The sequence below is a fragment of the Colossoma macropomum genome, unplaced genomic scaffold (genome assembly GCF_904425465.1).
Source record: "Colossoma macropomum unplaced genomic scaffold, Colossoma_macropomum, whole genome shotgun sequence".
In the NCBI taxonomy this organism is placed as follows: Eukaryota; Metazoa; Chordata; class Actinopteri; order Characiformes; family Serrasalmidae; genus Colossoma; species Colossoma macropomum.
In genome coordinates this window covers 29,713,549-29,731,848 of record NW_023494804.1, presented here as the reverse complement: position 1 = coordinate 29,731,848, position 18,300 = coordinate 29,713,549, and the positions used below count along the sequence as shown (strand labels likewise).

The following is an 18,300-nucleotide window of genomic DNA, read 5'->3' as shown; positions in this document are numbered from 1 at the left end:
GGTTGGGAGAGCAGTAATTCTGGCACTGCCTCTGTTCACCATGGCCCTTTGCCTGCAAACGGTTATCCGATGCCTGGAGCGCAGCTCTTCGATTTCTGCTAGAAACAACAAAGTATAACACAATATGAGTTATAAAATGTCATCCAAGCTTAACGGAATGTACCTTATAACCCAACACCTTTACAACCGGCGATCATTACACTGGTGCAAGTACCTCTACGTCCCTGAGGGGCCAGCCAGGGAATGTTTGCTAACATTACCCAACAATGTCTTGCTATGTGATCCGGGCTAAATGACCCCAGCTTGGAATGTGTGGATTCATCTCAGAGACACACTAACCTATTCATGACTGAGTTTACATCAGCCCCTGCCCATTATGTGTGGCGTGAGGTAACTCGGTTCTCCAGTGATGTGTTGAAGAACTGACTCAGGCTGACTGATCTACTTTAAAAACATGGACAACTAAGTGGAGACAATTCAATTTATTTTCATAATTCTTTTAACAACAATCACTGTCCCACAGATATGGGGGTCCAAGCACCCGATGAGCAAGCTGAAGAGGTGACAGTGTAAGGAAAAGAGCACAAGGAACAGACACTGATTAGAACCAAGACTCAAGAGGAATAACTGTCAAAGAGCATGAGGAAGAAACACGGAGAAGAACCAAGGAACCAAGAGGAACGCATCATTCTCAATAGAAATAATTCAAGTTTAGGGTTCAAAGCCAAAACTGACAAGAAAGACCTCAAAGACTGGGGACAGTCTACTGTAGATGATAAATTAGATGAACGAATAGCTCTTATGCATTTGTAATATGTAACAGCTAATAACACCAAACGTGCAGAAATATATCTGTGCAGACAACGGCCATTGCACTTTTATTAAAATTAAATAATTCTATAATTATAATTGCTTTACATAGGCAAAAAATAACTTTTATCAGGAAGGAGAAGAGAGAAAGTGCTGAGAAAAGAGGCTGGTTTTAAGCTGAGCTTTAAAGGAGGAAAGTGAGGTACTGTCACGGAGAGATTGTGGTGATGAGTTCCATAGTTTGGGGGCCATGATGCTGAAAGGTCTGCCTCTGACCATGGCCAGTCTAAATTTTGGGACAACTAGATGACCTAAATCAGAGGACTGGGCAGTGAGGGTTCAGGAGCTTTTGCTAGATCATATAGTCATTTGTAAGTTAAACTGGAAATGAAGCAGGACAGGCAATCAGTGTAACTGACAGAGGATTCCAGCTGCTGAGTTTTGTAAATACTGAAGAGGATGGATAGTTTTGTAAGGAACACCAATGAGAAGGGAGCTGCAGTCGTCTAGGCGGGATGATCTGAAAGCATGGACCAGAGACTCAGTGTCTTTCATGGAGAGCCGGGGGCGAAGGCGAGCAATACTGCTGAGTTGGTAAAAAAGCTCTTTTGACCAAAGTCTTCATATAAGGTTCGAAAGAAAGGGTTATTTTGTTTACAGTATAATTTTTACTTCTGCTTTTCAAAGTGCACAGAAATATACATAAGTCTAATTACTAAGGTTATTTTTTTGTATTATTTTCAGTGTTGGGTTGAACCATTTCTGGATATAACTACAATTACTGTTAAAAGTCTACCTGAAAAACAGATGTAAATAGTTCTTGTGAACAAGTGATTGTGTTAAGATGATAATAAATATAAGAACATTAACAAAGGAGGCTAAGGAGTGTCAAACTAACGGTCCAAAACAAGTTAGAATTTCATTTAGTCAGCCTAATGGTAGTCTGGATAATGTGTAGCTGAACTACAGCTCAGAACATAACAGGTGCTCAAAGAGAGCTGATAACGCTTCAGATAAGTGACTTAAGTGAGTTAAGGTAAATGACGTCAATCGGCAGCACATATTAGCTGATGTGCATACATAGGTGCCAAACTACTGAGACAGTAACTCTTACATTCACGGAGGCCTTCATACACAACAACTACAAATCTGAACGGACAGAACTGGCTAGAGTTAATGAGGAAACTAGACTAGACTAGATTTGCTGTATCCCAGCCTTATACGGCCATATATCTCTAAAATTGTGAAAAAAAAATTACATGGGTCTACAGGTGAACACGGTGGCCTATTGCGACTGAGCCCCTTAACGTCTATACTGGATTCCTTTTTATCACTGTTCATGCCATTTTACATGCATGACTCTATGCTAACTTCTATATGTGAACCAAAAATGAAATCAAATCACGTTTATCATCACATCACATTTACACAGGTGAAAAGTGAGTGAAAGTCTTAGGTGCGTAGCCCCCTTGTAGAATTTAAATACATAATATATATATATATATATGCTACTATTGCACTCCAATGTACAGTTGTACAGTAATAAGTTATTAAATAAAACTATGATATGTACTGTTGTACACATTTCCGTATGGGCAGTTAGTCTGAGGTAGATAAATAAATGAGATGCAGGTCCATCTAACACATTCAACTTAAGGCTCAGTTGCATTTAATAGACATTTGGTTGGAATGTCTGTTAGAGATGAAAGCATGTATTAAGCATCTACAGGTGACCCTCAACATAAAGTATTACCCTGTTTTTATTCATCTAAGATCATTTTTATATAGGCGGCCCATAAGATCCGAGTTACTCCACTGTTATTAACTACTGAGCCATTACGCTAAAAAGCATACAAAAGCTGAACTGACCCCTGAGCTGAGTGATCTTGCACAACTGGCCAGTGCAAGATCACTCAGCACAGGTACATGAATACACCACCTGAGGGCGTGGATCTGGCCATTTGCAAGTCTGTCTGAAGTGCTAGTTTATACCTAAAGTGTGAATTGTTTAAAACATTCACTGTCAAACACAGGCATAAATCAGGAGCTGCCAGGCTCGTTTTGATGTGCAAATGATGGGAAGAAAGTCCAAGATGCAAACGGTCAGACACTCAAACAGTACAAGTATCTATGGTCCATGTTGGCTCGGCTCTCTCCTGTGAGAATCAGCGCCAGAAGTTACCAAACAACAGAAACATGTCTAGTTTTGTTCTTGCCTTGTAGCTCGTTCATTAAACCGATGACCAAAGCCAGAAAAAAAGAAAATACTTTTGAGTTTAATTCTGATGTTCTTCACACCTAAAAGTGTCTACTTGCAGTTAAGGGTGGCATTCTGACCCTAAACGACCATTTCATATGTTATTTGTCGTGTTTTGCTGTATTCTGTAGCTGTAGAATTTTATCCTCCACCCTCATAGCTTTGACAGAATTCACAGAATACATAACGTTTTTATGTTGTGGTTCATCAGTTTTCTCTCACTACAATACCCAGCATGCACTACACAAATACATCTTGAATACCACTGGGTGGTGTCAACCAACTCTAACCTGGCTAGTGAGCTATAAGATAACAAATACAATCACCTTTTTCAAACCAAATCGATTGGATGACTTGAATGGATGACTTTTTTACCCTTTCAATCTGAGAAAATAAGTCAAACAGAAAGAGATCTAGATATGCAGGTGGCTACCTTGCTAATTTTAGCTTTTAGCTTGTTGTCCTCCTCATCTCACGCATCATTTCTGTCTTTCAAGTAATCCATTTTTACAGTATAATGATCTGAGACTGCTATGTGCAATAACACATTTGCTTTCCTAACAGTAACACTGGTGTTCAGGCTTGTTTATGCACTCACCAGCTAGAGAAGAAAAATGAAATAAAATAAAATTTCAACAGCCACCTCAAAAATCCAGCCTAAAGCAGTAGTAGGTTTTAAAAGTTCCCCTCACTTCCAATACACATCATCAGAAGGGGGTTTCCTAGTCTTTAAACCAGAAAATCTCACTCTGGAGATGACTGCAGCACCACTGTAGGGGCGAAAAGGCATTTTTACAGCACGATAATGATTATTTTTTTCATTTTGGTCAAAGTGCCCCTTCAAGTAATCCGGCTGTGTGTATATCAAGGCATGTATTTACCACTTTGTGGGGACCAAACAATGAAACGGCCAGTCCCCACAAAAAAATAATTGCAGGTTTTGCTGAAAAAGAGCCAAATTATTTCCTTTTGATGAACGAGGTAAAAGTAAATGTTAACATTAATTGTCTGTTATTCTCTATCTGAGACGATACGTCTGCGCGTCCGCCATGTTGGAGCGGTCAAGATCCGCTTGTGAACAAATTTACTGGTGTTGAGAGACGATGAGTCCCAGGATTAAATCAGCCACAACATTAATAATTAGCCGTCCAAACCAGCAGGAAAGTATTCAGTCTGTACCTGACGTTAAAAACCGAGTTTAGCGTGAGAAACACAATCAGACACATCAGCAAATCATCAGTGTGTTAATCACTTCTGATCTTAATACACATAAAAATTAAGTCACCCACCCGAAACACAGTAAGAGGACGAAGCTAAAGTTGTCTTATTATTTACCAGCTTCTTGTTCGAGTTTTCCCGTTCCACCTTAAATGGTGCAGCAGTCACTTGCCTGAAGCTGAAAATTCGAACAAGAAGCTGGCAAATAAGATAGCTTCAGTTTCGTGTAAGAAGGTTCTAACGTTAATCTATTATGAATATCTACACGGATTAAGGAATGATATAACTTACCTACAAAGCTTTAACCATTTTCTACATAAAGTTTAGATCCTGAAAAGACTATTAAATGAAATAAGCTTAATATAAAACCAGAGGAAAAACAATCACATCAACAGGTTCTCTGTGCCTCATTAACCACACGGCCATATCTACACAAACACCACACAGACATGAGTGTGGATCACTGCGTCCCCTCCGTTATATAATCCTATCCCACTTTCTGAGTGTAATATTCTTGAAATAGTGTAATTTTGGACAGTATTTTTCTTAAACTGCCGCTCTGTAATGGTACTGAATGCAGTCCAGCAGCGATGCTGACCGCCCCAAAATGGCGGCGCCGTTGACGTGCGTGGCTGGACCCGACAGAGGGAGAATGAGTGAGACAGTGAGTGAGAGAGTGAGTGAGAGTGAGTGAGAGAGTGAGTGAGTGTGTGAGAGAGTGAGTGAGTGAGAGAGTGAGTGAGTGAGTGTGTGAGAGAGTGAGTGAGAGTGTGAGAGAGTGAGAGAGTGAGTGAGTGAGAGAGTGAGTGAGTAAGTGAGAGTGAGTGAGAGAGTGAGTGAGTGTGTGAGAGAGTGGGTGAGTGTGTGAGAGAGTGAGTGAGTGAGAGTGAGTGAGTGAGTAAGTGAGTGTGTGAGAGTGAGTGAAAGAGTGAGTGTGTGAGAGAGTGAGTGAATGAGTGTGTGAGAGAGTGAGTGAGTGAGAGAGTGAGTGAGTGAGTAAGTGAGTGAGTGAGAGAGTGAGTGAGTAAGTGAGTGTGTGAGAGAGTGAGAGTGAGTGAGTGAGAGAGTGAGAGTGAGTGAGAGAGAGAGAGAGTGAGTGAGAGAGTGAGTGTGTCGCCCCCTAGAGGATGATCATCAGCAGTAACTTGCCGTAAAGTGTCGTGCTGGCGATTTGCAGCTGCCGAAAAGCAACCAGGAAAGCATGGCTCTCTCATGTCACCGAAAACAAGAGTTCTAGATACGAAAACACACATCTAATGAGGTTCTGGATACATATTAAGCACAGTTTTACTCACAGAGGCATAAAGCCGCGGCAAGAAGACAATGGCGCTGTACATGAAGGCTGCAGAGATCCTGGATAAAGTGGAGCAGAAGAAGGGAGCAGTGAAAACTCTGGTTTACGACAGTAAATTCCAGGTAATCGGCTTCTGCGCAGAACTTAGGAGCTTCCACTGTTACTGTAATAAAGCCCTCAGCAGAAACGAGGAGCTCACGTGCTCTTGGTAACGGTTCCTCACAGAGAGCTGAGTGGGTTTGCTCTCTTTCACTGGGGGGCATGGATCTGGTTAATGTGTTCATTTTACCCAGTTACACAGTGGCAGCGATGGGTCCACATTAACTATCCCGCACTAACTGAGCTGAACATCACTGCAGCTCCTCTCTGTTGATACTCACTGTGCAGTGTATCACAGCTGCTGCTGTAACGACTCTCACTGCGCACTGTACACTGTAATACTGCTGCATCTCCTACTTTAGTTAACCTATGTCTGTAATATGTGCCTTTACCTCACACCACTCAGTGCCTGCTGTCATGTAAATACAACAAATCTGTCTCATACGCCGTGTACATATACAGACAGATATACTTACTTTACTTTAACCTATGTCTAAATTTATTTATATCTTCTGAAGTGTATAAGTAAGTTTATGGGCAATTATATGTGTTGCTACTGAAACACTGCAATTTCCCTTCGGGATTATCTGTCTATCTGTCTGTCTGACTGTCTGTCTATCTGTCTATCTATCTATCTATCTGTCTGTCTGTCTGTCTGTCTGTCTGTCTGTCTGTCTGTCTATCTGTCTGTCTATTGGTCTGTCTATCTGTCTATCTATCTATCTGTCTGTCTATCTATCTATCTGTCTATCTATCTGTCTATCTATCTATCTATCTATCTATCTGTCTATCTATATATCTGTCTGTCTATCTATATATCTGTCTATCTATCTATCTGTCTGTCTGTCTATCTATCTGTCTATCTATCTATCTATCTGTCTATCTGTCTGTCTGTCTATCTGTCTGTCTATCTATCTATCTATCTATATGTCTATCTATATATCTGTCTGTCTGTCTATCTATATATCTGTCTATCTATCTGTCTATCTGTCTGTCTGTCTATCTATCTGTCTATCTATCTATCTATCTATCTGTCTATCTGTCTGTCTATCTATCTATCTGTCTATCTATCTATCTATCTATCTATCTATCTATCTGTCTATCTATATATCTGTCTGTCTGTCTATCTATATATCTGTCTATCTATATATCTGTCTATCTATCTATCTGTCTGTCTGTCTATCTATCTGTCTATCTATCTATCTATCTATCTATCTATCTGTCTATCTGTCTGTCTGTCTATCTATCTATCTATCTATCTATCTATCTATCTATCTATCTGTCTGTCTGTCTATCTATCTTGAATTTGTCCCGTTTCACATTAAATGGTGCAGCAGTTTTGCATCTGCTGCCCAATTTAAGGTGGAACGGGAAAATTTAAGTGTGACCAAAAAAAGTAGAAGCTTTGTTTCTAAAACCATCATAAATGTTCATATTTTCATATTTTAGCATTCCTGAAACATGTAAATACTAATTGAAATGCCACATATTTATAAAAAACTGAAATATCATCATTTTAGCTTTGGAATGTAAACATGTGGCTAATGAAGTTAGCTAATGAAGTTAGCTAGCTAGCGGAGCTAACCTGTTGTAAGGTGACCTAGTTAGTTGTCTTGTTTCTGTCATTTTCGGCGAATTTCTTTACTAATGTTTGTTCTTTTCCAGAACATCAAACAGCTTTTTGCCCTCGTGTGTGAGACTCAGAAGTATTCATCAGTGCTTCAGGAGATCATCGAGAGCACCAGGCTTCTGAAGGAGACCAAACTCCGACTAAATTTAGCAAAGGTGGCTAACAGCGCTGTGTTTGCCTCATTCTTTAACGAAGTGCAGATTTCTCCGGGGAATTCCTCTGATTTTTCAAAACTTATACATAATTTATTGAGATATAAAGAGAGTCCGTCAGAGTGGTTTGATGCAAAATGGTTCATTTGTTGGGAAACTTACCGCCTCAGATGTCTTTAACCTACAGTGGTGCTGATAGCAACCAGGGTTTGCGGATGTAGACGTTTTATTTACGATCCAAAACCACCGGTGAACCTAAAGGGCCTAAAATTAAGGTTGGCACTTTGGCTGTGTTCAAAGTCGCATACCACCATAGTAATTAGTCAAAAATAGTCCACCACTAATAGAAGTCCATTCATTAGTGTATTATATGTAGTCAAGTCAGGCTTTACTGTCATTTCAGTTGTATACAAGAACACAGTGAAACGAAACAACATCCTCCAGGAACGCATAGCAGTCACTGAGGTAGCAACCAGAGCAGCAGTATACAGTATACAGTATTTGGTTGATACAGTAATTCTAGCAGCTAACATTGTTAAAGTGAAGTAAAATGTGCAAAGATATAGGCAAGTATTCAGATCTACAGTCGTATCACCTGAAGTGTTTCAGTGAAATGCAGTGACTATATATAAATACAGTGTTTATAATTTGGAACTTCAAGTAGTGGGGAGTGAGTTAGTCCCATATTGTTATGTATGTCTGTGTGTGTGTGGGTCCGTGTGGGTGTTATGTCTGTGTGTGTGTAGGTCTGTGTGGGTCTTATGTCTGTGTGTGTGTGGGTCTTATGTCTGTGTGTCTGTGGGTCTTATGTATGTGTGTCTGTGGGTCTGTGTGGGTCTTGTGTGTGTGTGTGCGTCCGTCCGTGTGGGTGTTATGTATGTGTGTGTATGGGTCTGTGTGGGTCTTATGTCTGTGGGTCTGTGTGGGTATTATGTCTGTGGGTCTGTGTGGGTCTTATGTATGTGTGTGTGTGGGTCTGTGTGGGTCTTATGTATGTGTGTGTGTGGGTCTGTGTGGGTCTTATGTATGTGTCTGTGTGGGTCTGTGTGGGTCTTATGTATGTGTCTGTGTGGGTCTGTGTGGGTCTTATGTCTGTGGGTCTGTGTGGGTCTTATGTCTGTGGGTCTGTGTGGGTCTTATGTATGTGTCTGTGTGGGTCTGTGTGGGTATTATGTCTGTGGGTCTGTGTGGGTCTGTGTGGGTGTTCTGTATGTACAGACCTTAAAATATAACATGAATATGAAATATTCCAAATTTAAATGTCCCCAGGTGTTTGGTCTTTTAAACCTACCTATTTGGTTGAACTAGACACCTGACATCCTTTCTGCGCTGCAAGTTCAGTAAGACCTGGGCTCAGTTTCTGAGCTGCTGAGCTGACGTTCTGTGTTTATATTAGTTGAACTGCAGTTAGTTTTTTGGTGATATGGCTGGTGTGGAACTGTGTAGAATTGAGGTGTAACCGCTGTCCCATAGATTGCTATTGGGGTAGGAGAGTCAGAGTGCACTTTATGTTGCAGTGCATGCTGGAGACTGTAGTGCAGTGCATTGTGAAATGAGCTAATATTAATAGAAAATTAAAATACTTTCGTGGGCCGGATAGGATTGGACCTTGTGTTTGACACATGGGCATTAAATGCAAATGACTCAGTATGTTTCTCTACAGTTGCATATTTCACACCAAACCACTCTGAATGACTTCGTGAAGTTAAGTCAACATTTGTTTATATAGCACTTTTTGCAGTGTGCTTTGCCACAAAGCAGCTTTACAGAAAATCTGGGTCCAACTCCCAGTGAGCAAACCAAGGCGACAGTGTCAAGGAAAAAATGAGCAAAAGGCGAACCCTTCCTCCTCTGGTCAACAGTGAATAGCAAAACAAAAACACTAGAAGAGCTATAGAGAAATAGAGAATGTGATTTTACAATTGATATACAGTATTGAATATAGAGAAAAAGAAATCAGCCTGTAATTGGACAGAAGTATTGAGATTAACCAGCCATGATAACTGATGACTATCAGAGGCCTATCAGAGTAACACATGAGAAATAGATCTACGAAAACCAGTCATTGTCATCAGTGAAAACCAATGACTGCTGCTGTGACTACTGCTTTGTTGACAACTATTTAATTATGTTGGATTTTTGCAAAACCACTGAAATTCCCCTTTCAGACGCCTGCTGTCTCTGATGTCTCGTTCGCGTTATTAGGTTTTGGTCTACGACTTGCTCTTTGGTCGAGGAGTAAAATGCGGAGGATCATGGAAGGCCATGATGGCGAAGCATCGCTCCAGACTCCAGGCTGCTTTGGCTCGAATTAAAGTCAAGCAGAAAGTGAGCCGAAATGAGGACCTGCTCCCTCCCAGTGTGCAGAACAAGAAAGGTTTGTCATATTGATTTCAGCAGTGTTCATGTGTGAATTATGAAAAGAGATTTTCACAGATCCAGTGCCCAGTAATGTTATTGTGCCAATACTAGTAGAATATGTTGGTTCAGAATTTAGAGAGGGGGGAAAAGAAACAAAGCCAATCCAATTCTGCAACAAATTTGGCCTGAAATTAGCACAACCTAATGTAAAGCAAAGGACTAGTTTGAGCAGTTAGAACATTTATCTAATGTACAATGTTATGCCATGTTATGGGAAGTGCTTCAAATAAGTAAAAGCTCATTTTAAAGCTCCCTGGTTTATAAAGGAAGAGCAGTGCATTGGTGTTTATATTGGACGATTGGATTCAGAATAGAAATAGTGGTTTTGTGCTGTCTAGGTGTTGTTTTGTTGTCCCGACTTGATATTCAATAAAGATTGAACTGTGACTGCATGTTGTCCTTCCATAGCCCACAATATTCCACGTTATGTTCGTGTCAACACACTGAAGACGACTGTCGAGGATGTCATTGACTACCTGAAGAGAGAGGGGTATTCATATCAAGGGACAGCAAGACGGTTAGTCATGGTTTTATTTACCTTCCATTTCTATATCACAAAACTGTGAACAAGTCACACTGTTTGTAGTCTTGGAGCTCTCAGCAGATCATTGTAAAGAGGCTCTCTAGCCAAAATGAAAAGTGTAAACTTTACTACATCTGTTGTTAACAACTACTCGAGCAGTGGAGCTGCAGTAGCCACTGGAGTGAGAATTTCCAGTTTAAAGACTAGGAAAACCCCCTTTTGATGATATGCCTTGAAGGTGGGAGAAACTTTTGAAAAACTTCATGAATATCATGTCTGTATTAATTAGCCTCTACATCAGTGGCTGTGCTAGCAGGATTTCTTTATTGCTGTGGGGTGGATTCCTAGTGGTGGTGTGATGTACTAGGTCAGGGGTCGCAACCCAAATGTTAAGAAGAGACATTTTGTTCTTTCAACAAAAATCAAACCACCTTGGGAGCCACAACATTTATGTCCATTTTACCCTCGTGGCTGTAAATGTGTCTCTGTATGTGCTGATGTGCTAATATAGACTAAAAATATAAACTAAAACACAGACTCACTTTACTCTGCTTTAAGCTTTAGCTCAGCTACAGCTGCTTTTCTCACATCTCCGGCAGGAAACCTTTCCACAAAAGTAGAAATTTTTTACAGGGCTGAAGTCGCTTCTCATTCACCAGCCTTTTGTTTGAATTTTTCTGTTCCACCTTAAATGGTGAGAAAATGACTTCAGCTTCGCAACTTTTTAGTGTTTGACATTTTCTTGTTGGAGATTAAACTTGTCAGGAAACCAGCTGGAGTGATTATGAACTCAAATAAGTCAGTTCATCTCCAAATTATCGATGTTCGTCTTAAACCTTTCTCTTTGCCTTTTCGTTAGCTACTAAAGGTTGGCAAATTAGCAGTAATACACAAACTTCAGGGTTTACGAGTTTATTATTAAAACTTTGTTGAACGATCAGCAGAGCTTTATTTTACTGCAAAGGAGGATTATTTTATTTTTACCTAAACATCTAATTCTGCTGTGGAGCTGCAACAGAGCAGTTAAAGAGCCCTGTACTAGTGTAAGGCAGGCTGGATATTGTAGTGAGAGAACATTGATGGGTAAAAATAGAATGCAAAATTATGAATTCTGTCAAACTGATGAGCCTGAGGGATATTATGGGCTATGGAGTGGTGTAAAACATAACAAATAACATATTGAATGGCAGTTTTAGACAGAAATGCCCTTTTAAACATAGTATTGACATAAATAGTCTAGTAGCTCATTTTGATCTGTGTTCATGTATCCCTTTAGGATCGAGGATCTGTGCCAACTCTCTGGGAAGATGTTTGTGGGTGACCTGCACCTCAGAGATCTTCTGGTGTTCAGTGCAAAGATGGACTTCCACAATCATTACCTGTATAAGGCAGGCCACCTTATTTTGCAAGACAAGGTGAAAAGGTTTATCATATCATATTTTACTGATATGGACTTGGAGAGGAACAGGATTTAACTTGAATCACAGTGAGTGTTGCCTTTGTATAATGCTGGTTTCTGTAGGCCAGCTGTCTACCTGCGTACCTCCTGGACCCCCCAGTTGGAGGTCATGTCATTGATGCTTGTGCAGCTCCTGGGAACAAAACCAGCCACCTGGCAGCCATCATGAAAAACAAGGGGTACAGCCATGCAGTGCAGTATTGTGATTATGGCAGAATAAGGTTTGTCATATGATGAGCGCTTTGTAATATGATGCATTATTTCACTTTCTTGTCTCATTAATTTAGGAAGCTGTTTGCTTTCGACCTCGATGCAAAGCGCCTGTCCACCATGAGCACCCTTCTCCTCCGTGCTGGGGTCACATGTCACCAGCTGGCCAATCAGGATTTTCTCAAGGTTGATCCGCTCGCCCCAGAGTACAAGGAAGTGAAGCACATCCTTCTCGATCCATCATGCAGTGGATCAGGTGATGCTTCAGGCCCTTCAGGAGAGCACTGCTGATCATTTTCACTACTTCCCCTGTTGTTTTAGTAGATTACTGCAAACATGCATCCATGAGCTCTTTCTGGTGTAGATTCATGGCGACTTGCATGCTAATAACACTCTGGAGAAATGTCAGACTGCAAGCGATTTCCAAAGCCATGCCTACATGATTTACATATTAAAAGGTGTTTTTTGTATCATCTTAACGGAGTCACTCTGAAGTTGAGCTATGGAGACCTTTAGAAAACCATGTAGAGTTATATTTTTACAGTTTTCATTATTGAACTCATATGAAACCATCAGGACACTTAAGCTGTGCAGGAAATACTGCAAATTCTTGTCAGGAGGAAAGTCACACTCTGGGAAACCTGCTGCAGTCACAGTTGGCAATTTTATAGCAATCCACTGTTCTAATCTTTTGCGTACATTTTATTTAATGTTATTTATTTTTTTCTGATCCTGTTTCCCAGCCGTAAAAGACAGCTTGATCTAGCTGCTGTAGGGTAATATCCAGTCACTTTAACTTGTTTGTTTCACTGCAGCGAATCATACTGAAGCACACTGAAACTCCAAAGCATGTCAACATTTATGTTTGATTCTATGCATTTAAGCTAAACTGAATCTGAAATAAGTAGAAGAGGGAAGCCGTGGGGTGGGTAAAGCTAGCATTACGGTGCACAGCAGAGAGAACTAACAGGTAGCTTCTTAACAAATCTGTCTCTGTCGTAAACAGATAAAAATACTTAGGGGTGTGCGCCGCACATGTTCCGTCTCTAGCTGGCTAATGCAGAAGAAACTGTACTACTAGGAGGTTGAATATCATGTCTATATTAATTAGCCTCTACATCAGTGGCTGTGCTAGCAGGATTCCTTTATTGCTGTGGGGTGGATTCCTAGTGGTTGTGTGATGTACTAGTGCAGGGAGTTGCAACCCAAACGTTAGGAAGAGACATTTTATTCTTTCAACAAAAATCAAACCACCTTGGGAGCCACAACATTTTATGTCCGTTTTACCATCTTGGCTGTAAATCTGTCTCTGTATGTGCTGATGTGCTAATATAGACTAAAAATATAAACTAAAACACAGACTTACTTTGCTCTGCTTTAAGTTTTAGCTCAGCTATAGCCGCTTTTCTCGCATCTCCAGCAGGAAACTTTTCCTCAAAAGTAGAAACGTTTCTTGTAAAATGTCTCAAAAACGTTCAATTTTTTACGAGGCTGAAGTTGTTTCTTTTCCATTCCACCTTAAATGGTGCCTGAGGCGCCAGACTGTAACTGCAGCGACATTTAAGGTGGAACGGGAAAATTCAAATGAGAAAATGACTTCGTTTTTTTTTTTTACTTGCAACTCGTTGCTGGTGATGCAAAAATGAAATTCAGTGAATAAATCTTGAAATGTATTAATTGTGCAGTATTTCATGCAAAGATTTTCCAGTTCTTGAACCTACAGCAGCGTGGCGGGGAGCTAACACAAATATTGATTTGATACCCTTGATTCCCAAAGGAATGGTGTGCCTGTCTGATGGAGGCTCAGAGGAGCAGGACGGTGAGCGTCTGCAGGCGCTGGCTGCATTTCAGCTGCGCTGTCTGAACCACGCCCTGCAGTTCCCTCAGCTCCAGCGTGTGGTCTACTCCACCTGCTCCATCCACTCCCAGGAGAACGAGGAGGTTGTGTCTGCTTGCCTTGAGAAAAACCCTGGATTCAGGTAAAGATCAAACAGTAGTGGCTCTAGAAGTTTTTGTTTATAATAAGAACATGAGACTGGATTTGTTTAGTTACGGATCATTTACTGTGTGAATAATGGTAGTATAAACCTTACAGTACTGAGCAAAACTATAAGACCACCCTTCATTTATTTAACATCTGGTCCAAATGGCTATTTAGTAAAAATTTCAGCATCAGGAAAAAAAACAGAGAACATATATTAGAGGAAATCACACAAAGTTCAACAACTAAATATAATAAAAACTATTTCGGTATTTACTGTGTTCACCCTTTGCCTTTTACAGTCTCGACTGTTTTTGGGAGAGCTGCCTTTTTTCCACACCTCCAAAGTTTTGTCTTAGAATTTGGTCGCATTTTCTGCTTCTCACAATTCAAGTAATCCTTAACATGTTTTCAGATCTGAACCAAAAGTGCAGCTTGACTTTCTCCTCTCTCTCAGAGGTGAAAGTTTTAAGTTAAGTTACCCTTATTAGTCCCTCAGGGATGTTTTAACCCATCTGTGCAGTGAAACACCACATGCACACTAGTGAACACATACACTCATGGCAGTGAGCACACTTGCCCGGAGCGGTGGGCAGCCCTATCCACGGCGCCCCGGGGAGCAGTTGGGGGTTAGGTACTTTGCTCAAGGGCACTTCAGTCACGTACCGTCAGCTCAGGGGATCGAACCGGCAACCTTCCGGTCATAAGGCTGGTTCCCTAACCTCCAGCCCACGACTGGTGAACACAGTTTGGGTGATCTAGCAGGCCTTGCATGGTTGTTAGGAGTCCCATTTTCCCTATATAAGGGGTGCCCATTCCTGGTCCTGGAGAAGTCCCAACCCTAATCTGACACTTGATCCAGGTGATAAAGGCCTTCAGGGGCTTCTCATTATTAGAGTCAGGGGTGCTGGATGTGAACACTCCAGGGCCAGGATTTGCCTCATGCTCTGTATCTTTTTAATACATTTTTTTTTTTCACTTTATTTCTTTTGACTTGCCCTTTCTTTATATAAGTGGATTATCTTTTAGCTAATCTCCTCAGAAATATATGCTGAATGTTATTAACCCCTTAAATGGCCAGGGCCCAAGTTTTATTACACACTTCTATAACACAGGGGTGCACAACTCCGGTCCTGGAGGTCCACTGTCCAGCACAGTTTGGAGGTTTCACCCACTGAACCTGGCAATTAACAGATCAGTGTAATCAGGTGTGTTTGAGCAGGCAAATCACCAAACTGTGCTGGACACCAGCCCTCCAGGACCAGAGTTGTGCACCCCTGCTATAACATATTATAACCTTCTAGAATACACACTTAAAATGCTTAGGTCTTCAAGGGTTCTTTAGCACAGAAAACGGTTCTATAAAAAGATATGAACACTCAAAAAACCATTTGCATGATTAAATGGATCTCTGGATGGTGAAATGGCTCTTCAGATTGATGGAGAATGTGCTGTAGATGGTTTCTGAAAAGGGTTCTATATAGCACCACAGAGCGTTCTGCTATTGTTAGAATATCAAGCTTGTAACAAAAGAAGAACCCTTTTTGGTGCCTTTCTAGAACCATATACAACACATTCTCCATCAGTCTGATGAGCCATTTCACCAGAGACCCATTTAATCATGCAAATGGTTCTTTGAGTGTTTATAGTTCTATATAGAACCATTTTCTTGAAGAACCATCATTTTTTAAGACTGTAGCTCAAGCAGTTTGCATTAATGTCCCTGTGGTAACTGAAAAATAAGCATTAGTATGTAATAAGCCTGGGATTTTAAGGGGTTGACTTGTACTTCATGACGATTTTGACTGGTAATTAAATAAATGAAAGGTGGTCTCTGACTTTTGCACAGTTCTGTATTATGGAGTTTCTCCATTACACTCGCATTATTTAACTAATTAGTTGCAGTGTGTAAAATGTCACATCTCCTTCTACAGATTAGTGCATCTCTTTCCTGAGTGGCCTGAGCGGGGTCACGTCCCGCTGACCCAGTGTCTGCGAGCCAGCACTACGGAAACCCTCACTCATGGCTTCTTTGTGGCGATGCTGGAAAGGCAGACGACTCCAAGCAGCGGAGAAAGCCTTAATATAGCGTAAGTCATTTGAACTTTGGTCTCGAACCAGCGACCTGCAGATGGATTTTGAATGTTTCAGTGGCTAAAATCGTACGAGAGTCTGATTGTTATACCTTTCTCCTCACAGGCCATCTGCCATGGATTTGGACACAAGTGCACCTACTGGTGGTGAGGAGCAGCAAACGCAGCGACCCAGCAGTGAGATCTCTGTGGAACAACCTCAACATTTCACCACGAAGAAAAAGAAGAGGAACCGAAAGAAACACAGAAAGCAGGAATCTTAAAAATTCTGTTTTCCATTTATCATACTATTTGTAATGTATGGTGTGTTTTATGTTACATAAAGCCATGTGTGACTATGTCTTTGTGAGTGTTCAGTCTTGGTGCCAGCTTAAAGAGGGTTCCTGAAATAAGGTTATGGCTACTATGCTTTAAGAGGGTAGCTTAGAGAATCTTAGGCCCTGTTTACACCTGGTATTAACATCTGTCTTAAGTGGTCTGATCACAAGTGGGCAGGGAAACTTATAGCTGTTTACATCTGGCATGTTGAATGAGAATGAGTCTTCAGTGACATCAGATCTTGTGAAGATAGGCACTGCAGACACTTAGGGCTGGGTATTGTTCAGAATATTTCAGTACACTATTTTAAATACAAAAAGGGTTTATATATATATTATATATATATATATATATATATATTATATATATATATATATATATATATATATAGGGGTGTATGTGTATGCATGTATGTGAGGGATGTAATCCCTTGTAAATAATTCAGATTTCCAAAAACAATCAGTTATCAGCCATGTTTCCATCGCAGCATCATTACAAGGATTTTATCATTTTGAAGATTATCCAGCACAACCTTTAAAAAAATTTGGGTTCTTTGTAGGTTTAGTAAAGGCATGGGGTTTATATATAATATAAATATATAAATACCATGACACTAAATAAATATATAAACACATTTATATAGTTAAAAAAAGGATGGGAACACTCTAGATTTCCAAAAACAAAATTATGTACCTTTTTAAAAAAAAATTTCTTATTACCAAAAATGTAGCAGCGTCATAACAAGCTAAAATTTTAATTTTGAAGACTAGACTATGTAGCGCAACTTTTAAAATAAATTGGGTTCCTTATAGGTTTAGTAAAGGTAAGGGTCATATATGGTGCCATGACTATCTATCATACACACACTATGTATCGCTGCTGTCGGAACAAAACCTCGTATCTCAGTTTTTGACATAATTAGGAAATGCCTGTTGGCCTTTACACTGTGTGTCAATTTCATGATGAAATAGCCCAAAATTACTTGGAAAAAGTCTGGTTCCACTGACTCAGATTGAAAGTAAAGTAGGTTTTTTACCTTCTCCTGTAAAATGTTATATATTATATATATTATTATATATTATATATATATATATAATAAAAATAATAGCTTATAAGCCAACAACCAGTCTGGATTTTGGAATAAGAATGCGTATTGGCTCACTGATGTTGATGAGACTGACTAGGTCCAGGCTGCCTAATCCTGGTCCTGGAATTCTACGAGCCTGCAGTTCAGCACCAGCCCTAATGAAACACACCTGACCCAGGTAATTAAGGCCTTTAGGTGCATTTAAATGTTAAGAGTCAGCTGTGTTTAATCTGAACTCTCCGGGGCCAGGACTGGGCACTCCTGGACCAGCTACTGAAAAATAATTTTCCATACTATGGTACTGCAGTAATTGTCAGTACTATAAAAAAATTTTTCAATACTGGAATAAACCACTGTACCCAGATCAGCAATTAACATCAAATCTCCATATTTCTAATCCAAGCAAAGACTTCATCACAATTTTATTGAAAACCAGCACATACCACCAGAACACTGAGCAGACACAGGGTTTATTCTAATACGCTGCCCAGTCATTCATACACATTCATACTCTCGCTTCCATGGATTCATCCAAAATGGTCTTTGTGTACACACACACGCACGCAAACTTGCCCTCATAAACACACTTACAGCAACATTTTGGGGAAAACAAAAACAAAAAAAAGCACAATACAACTCCCAGACACTCACAGCTTGAGAAAACCAGCTCTCAACATACATCTCATTTTCTCAACAGTCAACGTGTCTCATCTGTTCAGGTTATTTGGTAGGGCTCAGCCTGGTCCCC

General features: G+C 40.3%; 1 protein-coding gene across 1 annotated transcript; it reads left to right on the top strand.

Annotated features, from left to right (window-relative positions):
- The first annotated feature begins 5,440 nt into the window (after nucleotides 1–5,440).
- nsun5 (NOP2/Sun RNA methyltransferase 5) lies at nucleotides 5,441–16,487 on the top strand. Its single transcript, XM_036595846.1, has 10 exons — nucleotides 5,441–5,701; nucleotides 7,344–7,463; nucleotides 9,666–9,837; nucleotides 10,290–10,398; nucleotides 11,681–11,819; nucleotides 11,927–12,042; nucleotides 12,151–12,329; nucleotides 13,851–14,052; nucleotides 15,989–16,144; nucleotides 16,254–16,487. Exons 1-10 carry the CDS (start codon nucleotides 5,609–5,611, stop codon nucleotides 16,408–16,410), a joined length of 1,443 nt encoding a protein of 480 aa, XP_036451739.1. The 5' UTR covers nucleotides 5,441–5,608; the 3' UTR covers nucleotides 16,411–16,487.
- Nucleotides 16,488–18,300: the final 1,813 nt, after the last annotated feature.